Source organism: Talpa occidentalis, unplaced genomic scaffold (genome assembly GCF_014898055.3).
Source record: "Talpa occidentalis isolate TD23 unplaced genomic scaffold, MPIMG_talOcc4v2.1 talOcc4.8, whole genome shotgun sequence".
Classification (NCBI taxonomy): Eukaryota; Metazoa; Chordata; class Mammalia; order Eulipotyphla; family Talpidae; genus Talpa; species Talpa occidentalis.
Window position 1 is genome coordinate 42,483,516 of NW_023605194.1, and position 8,909 is coordinate 42,492,424.

General features: G+C 51.8%; 1 protein-coding gene across 1 annotated transcript; it reads right to left on the reverse strand.

The window, feature by feature from the left end:
• Positions 1-1,971: 1,971 nt before the first annotated feature.
• DDIT4 (DNA damage inducible transcript 4) lies at positions 1,972-4,092 on the reverse strand. The gene is made up of 3 exons (XM_037495857.2): positions 3,972-4,092; positions 3,592-3,847; positions 1,972-3,325 (listed from the first exon to the last, which is right to left on the reverse strand). The coding sequence occupies exons 2-3, from the start codon at positions 3,788-3,790 to the stop codon at positions 2,832-2,834; spliced, it is 693 nt and encodes a 230-aa protein (XP_037351754.1). The 5' UTR covers positions 3,791-3,847; positions 3,972-4,092; the 3' UTR covers positions 1,972-2,831.
• Between the last annotated feature and the right edge of the window lie 4,817 nt (positions 4,093-8,909).

Genomic DNA, 8,909 nt, shown 5'->3' on the forward strand with positions numbered 1-8,909 from the left:
CCCCAGTTCTTGTATGAATAAATAAATAAATCTTTAAAAAAAAAAAAAAAGAAGAAGTAAAGTTGTCTGAGCATAGTCCCCAGAGTGACTTTTATTTTGGAAAGTGACTTTTTTTTTTAAAGAATTTATTAAGGTCATATATCAACATGATTGTTGTTAAGACAATGACTTTTGAAAGGATATTAGAGGAAAGCAAGACCAGAGGAGGAGGAAGTCAAAGTGTGGCCTGGATAGCAGCGCGCCTGCTCTGCAGCCAGCTCAGGCATAATTCAGGTACTCCATCTCTTGCCCAGTCACTGGCTTCCTTACCAGTGGTAAACCTCAGTTATGTCTTTATGTATCATGTCCTCATTTTACAGATGAGGAAATTGAAGCTTAGAGAGATAAAGTGACTTGTTCAAGGTCATCAGACAAGAAATGTCTGAGGTAGAATTTAACCCAAATTTCATTGACTCTAATGCATGGTGGCCTTGACCACTAAGGACACTCTCTCCCTTCCAGGATCTTGATCTTGGAGAAGGGTTAATGTTTACCCAGTCATTTAGCTCTTGCTTCTACAACTAGATACAGTTTTTTTTCTTGATCCTCTTTTGGGGCCAGGGAAACGCATCCATGAGCATTGGTGCCAATCTTAATGTCTCTCAGACACTGCCCTAGTTCTCAATCTGCTTCTCTCCCAACTCCCACCCAGAAGGGCTGAGAGTAGACAAAGCCAGTCCATGGTCAGACAAAGATGGTCATTCAAGGGCTTTGGCCTTTGTTTACTATTTTGTAAAACATGACAAATTGCTGCCCCACCCTCCCCTCACAGAGTGGCTATTAAGATATGCTAAGAAAACGAGTGTGAGGACTCTTCTAAAACAGCCCTAAAACTGAACCATTTTCAAATCTAGTTCAAACTCTTTTATCTGGGGAAGAAGTCATTCAGTTTCACCAAAGAGATGTATTTTCTAAACCACTCCAAGTTCAGGACTGTCAGAATTCCTGATGAAAATACAGATTTCTGGGATCCCACCCTAGATATCCACAGAATCTCCACCAAGACCCAGGGATTGTCTCAACCCAGGCCCTAAGAGATTCAACTGCATACCCAAGTAGAAGAACTGTTTTACAGTCAGGCAAACAAGGCCTGTCTGGGACTAGGAGAAACAAGGGAGATAACAACTCCCCAAAGGCTGGTGTGGGAGAACTACAGCAGTCACGGGGAGGGATAAGTGGGAAGGGCCTTGGCCTTCGCCTGGCCCAACTCCAATTTCACTGATAATCAAATTGGGGCCCTCAGAGTGCAATAGTCCATGTCACCCAGGCCTTTCATGAGACAGGCCTGCCATCTTGTTCTCGAAGCCCTCACCACTTCTTTCCTTCACCTCCAAGTGTACTGGTGTCTCTGTATTATGGGGTTCTGACCCTGACTGGGTCACATTTCCTCCCCAAAGCAGGTCAGCCTAGCTACTTGCCTCCTAAGAATCTTGAACTAAGTTCTTTTCAAACTCCCTTCCTTGGTACTCCTGATCTCTGGTGGATGTTTTTTTTAATCTAGAGAAAAAAATTTCATGACCACAGAACAAACAGTACTGTGACTTTTCTCACAAAAAGAAAAAAAAACAAAAAAAAAAAACGGGTCTCTTGCAGTTCCTCCAGTGCCTAGAAGGTCCTTGGGTGCAGGGGGCCTTTGTGACTTAGCTTTTTAACCCAGGGCAGCCAGGTGAGTGCTCCTGACTGAGAATCTGGCTCTGCGGGGGGTCTGACTCACCCCTTTACCTTCCAGAGTTTTCCTTTGGTAGCCACAGCAAGCAGAGCCAAGGGATCCAGGGCTCTTGGCACAGATGACACAGTCCACATACCTCTATTACCAGGGTTGGCAGGCAGCCCCGGAAAAGGACAGAGAAACACTCAGGTGAACCTGAGTCTGCTGAAACCTGCTGTTCACCATCACCTGGTTCTCTCCCTTTTATCTTAGGACACTGATGAGAGACTCAGTCATTTTAACAAACATGTTTTTTTTTATTAGAAAAGTAAAAAATATTGCATAGGTTTTAATACTTGAACATCAAGTGTATTCATGAACAGCGAGTAACTTCATGTAAACAGTTCTAGATGGAAGACTCAGATGGCACTCCTCTGGGGAAGGGGTTCCAGCCCCCACCCCAATTAACCCCATCCCCTCACAACTCAAGCTTCAGCACACAGCAGGGGATGGGTCAAACACAGCTCTCAAGTGTAGTTTTTTTCTTCAAGTGTCAAAGATCCCTAGTGATCCCAACACCCACCCCTTTCTACTCTTACATTCATGCGTCTGTAAGATAGCTGCCTAGAACAGGTCAGTAGTGAAGCTCTGATCAAACAAACAAACAAACAAAAAAGATACAAAGAACAAACACATTTGGCCCCTTCAGACCAGGAGATACACCAACCGCCTGGATGACCTCCCCCCTCCCACCAGCACTGGCTACCATGAGCACACACCCCTTGCGGAGGCCAGTGCAGCCCAGCTGCTCTCCTGCTGTCATACCATTGTTATCTTAACTGTCAGTAACAATAAAAATAATAAGGTACATGCTACATACACATCCAGCCAGAAGCCTGGTTGGCCCCTAAGCCTTTGTTTCATGCTACAGTACTTGAGGGGATGCCACCTGCGCATTCCTCAGTGAGCTTCCAAGGAAACACAATGTCTCCACCACCACCACCACCACCATCCTCCCCCTCAGGTGGCTATTGTCAGTTTTCTAAGGACAGGCATTAGTCCCTCAGACTCTGCCTGCCTATGTGCGACCCCAAAGTTCAGTTTTCTCTGCTGTGGGGGCAGCGTCAGCCCCCCAGACCCAAGTTTAACATTCTTCAATGAGCAGTTGCTCAGAGCTGTACAGCTTCTTCTTGATGACTCGGAAGCCCGTGCTCAGCGTCAGGGACTGGCTGAAGCCAGGGACGAAGGGAGAGTTGGCAGAGCTAAACAGCCCCTGGATCTTGGGCCAGAGGCGTGAGTCCAGGCGCAGCACGAGGGTCAGCTGGAAGGTGGGCACCAGGCTGGGGTCGAGGGCCAGTTGTCCCACGCTGTGGCAGCTCTTGCCCTGCTCTACGCAGACATCCAGCAGCGCCCCCCGCAGGCCGCACGGCTCGCTGTAGGCCAGGCGCAGGAGTTCTTTGCCCACCTGGCTCACCAGCTGGCCGGGCATCAGCAGGCGCGCGGGGCGCCGTGAGCCCAGCCGCGCCTGAGCCAGGCTCTCCTGCAGCAGCTGCATCAGGTTGGCACACAGGTGCTCGTCCTCGGGGTCGCTAAGCAGCTCGAAGTCGGGCAGGGACACCCCATCTAAGTATGCCGAATCTGGAAGGGAGAGCACACACAGGGAGGATGTCAGCGCGGCTCCGAAAGGGGGAGGTGCTGCTTGGCTAAGAAACCAGCGCTCCTCTCCAGTCCGCACCTCAGTTTCCGGGCCACACTCGTACCCCCTGCTCTAACCCAATCCCCCCCGCCCCCCACCGCAGTCTGCGTCCTGACCCCACAGGTAGTCCAGGTGGCTCTGCTCCTTCCAGTCCAGAGCTCTCGCGTCTTCCAGCCCCTCCAGCCGCCCGTCCCCGCCCCCGGCTCACCTTCCTCCAGCCCGAAGCCGCTGTTGCTGCTGTCCAGAGACTCGCAGTCCGAGCTCTCCAGGCTCGCGCAGCGGCCGAGCCCCTCTTCTCTGGCTGCTGAACCCCAGGCTGAGCGCGGCGGTTGATCTGGGGAGGGAGTTCGGGACGAGGAGGAGGAGGAGGACGACGAGGAGGAGAAACGATCCCACAGGCTGGGCATATTGAGCGCGGACGCCAGGACGCTCGCCGACGAGCTCAGGGTGCTGGAGCGCAGGAGCTGGAAGATAAGAGGAGCCCCGACCCCGCGTCAGTCGGGGGGCTGGACCAGCCCGCGAGCCTCGGAGCCCGCACGGCCGGGGCCTCCCGGGACAGGGCTCCGCTCACGCAGGAGGGACACTCACCGGCTAGCGCGGGCAGCGGGAACGCCGGGACGAGTGCGTGCGGCCGCTTGGATGGTTGCACGGGCGGGTGCCAACCCCAGAGCGCTGCCCGGACCTGTCCCCCGAACCACCCGCACCTCCCCCTCGGCCTGCCTCGGTCCCTCGCACCAGCGCCGCGAGGCCTATAAGCAGCGGCGCGGGGAGGCCACGCCCCCTGCCCGCCGGGGCCCAATCCGGGCGCGGGAGTGTGGCCTGCCTCTGCCAATCAGCTGCGGGCGCACGTTCGCAACGTTCTCTCCTGCCCGGTGACAGCGGCCCGGCTCCGCCCCTGTTGCTCCCCGGAACGCTGCCTGCCGAACCCCCAGTCGCGGCCACGCCCCCTTTCTGGAAAGGATCCGCGGCGGCTGCAGCTGCCAAGGTCCCCGAGGGCGCTCGCGGCAGGGGAGGATCAAGGAAGGACTTGTTTATTATAGAGTCCTGCTGCTGGGGGAGGGGGAGCTGCGCGGGGAGAGAGGCAGGGGGACTGGAGGGGGCAGCCCTGGGGAAAACGGTTACCCGCAACGCCTGGCACCCCGCGAACTAAGGGCACGGCTAGGCGTGCGGGTGGATGCCCGGCGGCGGTGCAGTAACCCCACCAGTCCTTGCCGTGGGAAGGGTCAGAATGCAGAGGCCGGGTCCGGAGACTGGGTTGCTTTGGGCACCGAACTCCCCCTGCTTCGGCCCCACCGGCTTTCCGGCGGGTTACCCGATACCCCCGGGGTGGCTTAGTGTGGGGGCGGCGTGCCCGGTCCGAGCCCGGTCCCCAAGCCGAGTCCGCCCCCGCCCCACCCCCAACTGCTCTCAAGGAGGGTGTCTTTAGAAGGGGGAGCAGGACAGTGTTGATGGGCCCGGGGTCACAGCGCCGGGCCCAGGAGCTGAGAACTGCAGCCCGGACCGGGACCGGCCCACCCGCGGGCGCTGCGGGCCGACGGCTCTGCGGCGGGGCCTCCCCCACCGCTGCCGGGAGCTTGGGGTGTCCGCCGGGTCCTAGCGCGCTCTGTAAGGAGCTTTGTGTAAAAGACCCGGAGAGTTGCATCAGGACTGTAGACCTAGATATCCAGGAAGGCCCGGGAGTGCAATGGCCATCCAGTTTTCATCATTCAGGCGGGGCCTCGGAGAAACCTGGCTGGACCGCGGCATCCCAAAACTGCGGTTGCTGAGGGTGGGTGGAGTTTCGGAAGGATCTTTTATTTCTTTAAAGGTTTATCAATCTGGGTCGACACCAAGACCCTGATGGAAGAGGGAACCAAACTTACATCAGAAGCTCCCGCTCCAGGACTGGAGCCTAAACCTATCAAACAGGCCGCCCTTGCCGCAGGCGGACTTGCCCCTGACTGATGAAACTTGCCTGAGAGTTCTGGCCACTGCCATCCTCCCCAGAGGCCTCCTGCCATGTCCCCCCAAGAAAAAAAAAAGGGCCGACCCTTGGGCCATCTGCGAAAATGACAATGACAACAACAAACAAAAAAACTAAAGAGAAAGGACCCGAATTCAAATCCTGCACCCTGAGCATGGGAGACTCACCTCTGGACACAAATTAATGCATAAAAAATATATCAGGTGACTCATTGGAAGATATCTTAAAAACTAATGCAGAATAGCATAGTCTGGAGCTTTCAAGGCCTGAATATTGGTCCTTTTTATCCTCCAATCTGCCAGCCTTAAAGACACCATGTCAGGGGCTTTTAGACAAAGTGCTCAGAGATCTCCATGTAGATGATATTCTCTTTAAATCACCCTTTACTGAGATGGGAAGAGAAGAATTGGGTGACCTGTACAAATGTGTCTTTCTGGCATCCACCAAGTCTACTTAGGTGAGGACACTTGAGACAGTAAGAGATATGTGTATGGTTTTGTTTTTTCTTCTTTCGCTCTCTGAAAAAAAATTCTCTCAGAAAAATTGGTGGGTTTTCTTTTTTTTTTAAAGTATACATTCATAATCAAAACCCAATTTGGAAAGTTCTGGTTACTAGGAATCGTTCATTCATTCAACAAACTCCATCATGGAAGTAGTTTGGCTGTCTCAAACTGTCTCATTCACTGTCTCATTCTGTTAATAAAAGTTTTTCCCAATTGAGAAGGGATGTGCTAATGAGCACAGAGTAACTTTTTTGACAGAACCCCACTAATGTTGTTTTTAGAAAGTGATTTTTTAAGAAAGAACTTTGAGTCTTAACCCTGGAGGTGTTCCCCAGAATACAGTGAGTGGGCTCCAGGGGAAACAACCACTTTCCAAGAGGTCTGACTGAGGCCTGGTGGGCCTCCTCACTTAGACTCTTCCCCCCTGTGAAGGCAGCAAGACCCTATGACATTGTCTCCCAGGAGAACCTTTAGACCTAGAAAGGGGATTTCCTAACTTACCCCTCTGAGGAGCCAGAGTGAAGGTCCTGGCTCATTCTATGAGGTGAAGGGTAAGTCTCTTCCACCTGGCTGGGACTAGAAAGACTTTATTACTACCTCTCACACCCCTCACTGCATTAAAGCTATTGGAAAAAAAAAAGCCAAAATGTGGCACTCCTTGAGACACAACTTGGGATACTCTATCTCTTAGCTTCTAAGCCAGACCTCCTCAGAGTCCTCAGAGATCCTATAAACCTCCATTTAGTATGCTTCTCTCCCACTCCAATCCCCCTGGAGCCTAGGCAGCTGCAGGTCAAATTTGCCTAGACATGCTCCCACCAGCTCTGACATCCTTTCTTCCTCCAGGAAGATTTCTCCAGCTCTCGATATCTAGGTCATCTTTACACCCTGTGCATATCATTGTTACTCATGATTTCCATTTTAGTCTTCCCACTGGACTATGAACTTCTTTTTTTTTTTTTTTTTTTAATTTTTTATAGAGGCATGTGTTATTTATTTATTTGTTTGTTTTTTTTTTTTTTTTTTTGTTCATACATGCACTGGGTACAGTCAGAAGCGCGGGAGGGTGAGAGAATTCACCAGAGCCAGAGCTGGGAGCAGAGCAGGCAGAAGGACCGAAGTACACTGCTGAGGGGAGCAGCGGGCGGCAGGAGAGGTCTGCGCGCTGGACTATGAACTTCTTGAGGGTGGTATCCTACACTTTTTTTTTTTTAAAGATTTATTTATTTATTTATGTAAGCACTGTGTATAGTCAGAAGCGCGGGAGGGTGAGAGAATTCACCAGAGCCAGAGCAGGGAGCAGAGCAGGCAGAAGGACCGAAGTACACTGCTGAGGGGAGCAGCAGGTGGCAGGAGGTCTGCGCGCCATGCGGGACCCTCCTCTGGTGGCCGGGGAGCAGCCGGGGATCGAACCGGCGCTGCAGAGGCTGCGGGCAGCTTCGCAACCCAGCGCTCAACCGGCTGCGCCACCGGGGAGGCCCGGTATCCTACACTTTTTAATGTCTGGTAGCCAGCACATAGTAGAGGCTCAATAAATGTTCATTGGATGAATGGATGGTTATTCCCTTGTTGTTGGGAGTATGGCTGCACAACTTCAGAAGGTACCATTCCCATTTAGACTCTGCAGTTTATGTAGGTTTTCTAGGGTGTCATGCTCCAGGAGCACTCACCCCACTGATGCAGGGTGCAACATGGAAATGTACAAGGCAACCCTGGGGAGACTGGCTAAAATCTGTAAGCAGGAGTAGACTTGTGTCATGTCTCAGGTCTCAAGTGACGCAAGCCTTCTGGAATTGGTAACCAGGCCTATGTCCCAGTCTCTGTGACCAGTAAGAGACATGTCTGACCACGCAGACAGTTCTGCCTCTTCCTGGGTGCTATTCTATTCCCATGGGACCATTATCAGCCTGCAGTTCAAAGGCAAGGAGCTCTCTTGCTGCTGGCCACCACCCTTCCCAGTTCAGGCGGTTTCAGTCCTGTGCACCAATTCCCAGGTCTCTATCTGGTGAGTTGCCCCATCGGGTTTGGGGAGTTAAACCAGATCTTAGGGTGGGGGTATGATTCTGAGAACCCCATAATACAGGATAGGAAACCCAAAAGGTTAGCCAGCTGTTCTGCATACCCTCTTGCAGCCCTTTGCAAACATCTGGTGGAGAGTAGTGGAGGAGGCAGGAGGAGCCAGCAGGGCAGGGTGGTGGGGAGAAGGCAGAGCAGTAGTAGGAGGTGGGAACAATGAAGCCAGCAAAAGCATTCCCAAGACTTCTGTGGCTTTTTTACTGGAAAAACAACAAACAACTTGGTGAAAATAGCAAGATTATAAGTGCACCTGGTTTCCTAGAGGATTGTGAAAGTCCAGAGCTTCACTTAAGAAGTTGATTGTGTTTACTAGAGCAAGAATCCAAAGCCCAGTGGGGAGTCTTCTTGCAGATGAAACTACTTTAAAAATGGCAATACTAACAAATACATTATATTGTGCAGCTTTTCAAAAGAAGCTTTTAAAATTTGTTATCTATTTGCCCAGTTAGAAATTAATGTAATGCCATTCTACAGATGAGGGAATTGAGGCCTAGGGAGTCCAGTAATCCTTCCTCAATCAACTTCCAAGTCTGAGGACCTTATAACCATAGACTATCTCTCCAATCCCCATTCTGATTTGGCAGGTCTGGATGGGCCCTTTTTGTGAAATCTCTCTAGAAGATTCTGATGGCTCATCTTTAGTCAGGATGCCTGCTAACCTCTCAAAAAGAAAGGTAGGCCCTTGAAGGAATGCTGGGTTGGCTCCTAGCCCATCAAAGGACCTCCTGTGGGTGAAATGGCATGCAGCCTGTAGAGGCCAGGCTCACATGTAATAACGGTGAGCTCACAGATAGCTAGTACTGCCTGGCTTATAGGTTGCAGAAGAAGCCAAAGGTAGTGGGAACTCCACAGAGCACTGGCTGGATAACCACCCATGACAAAGGACTGGGATTTCAAAAGGTAGGAGGGGAGCCTTCTATTTACAGCAGTAGTGAAAGGCACAGAGGCCTACCAGAGGCCTAGGATCATCAAGTTAGAACTGGA

Excerpts from the sequence above, each read along its gene's own strand:
- DDIT4 (XM_037495857.2), bottom strand. The coding sequence starts at position 3,790 with ATGCCCAGCCTGTGGGATCGTTTCTCCTCCTCGTCGTCCTCCTCCTCC. Across the intron at positions 3,326-3,591 it reads CGGCTTCGGGCTGGAGGAAG|ATTCGGCATACTTAGATGGG; the intron begins GTGAGCCGGGGG and ends TCTCCCTTCCAG.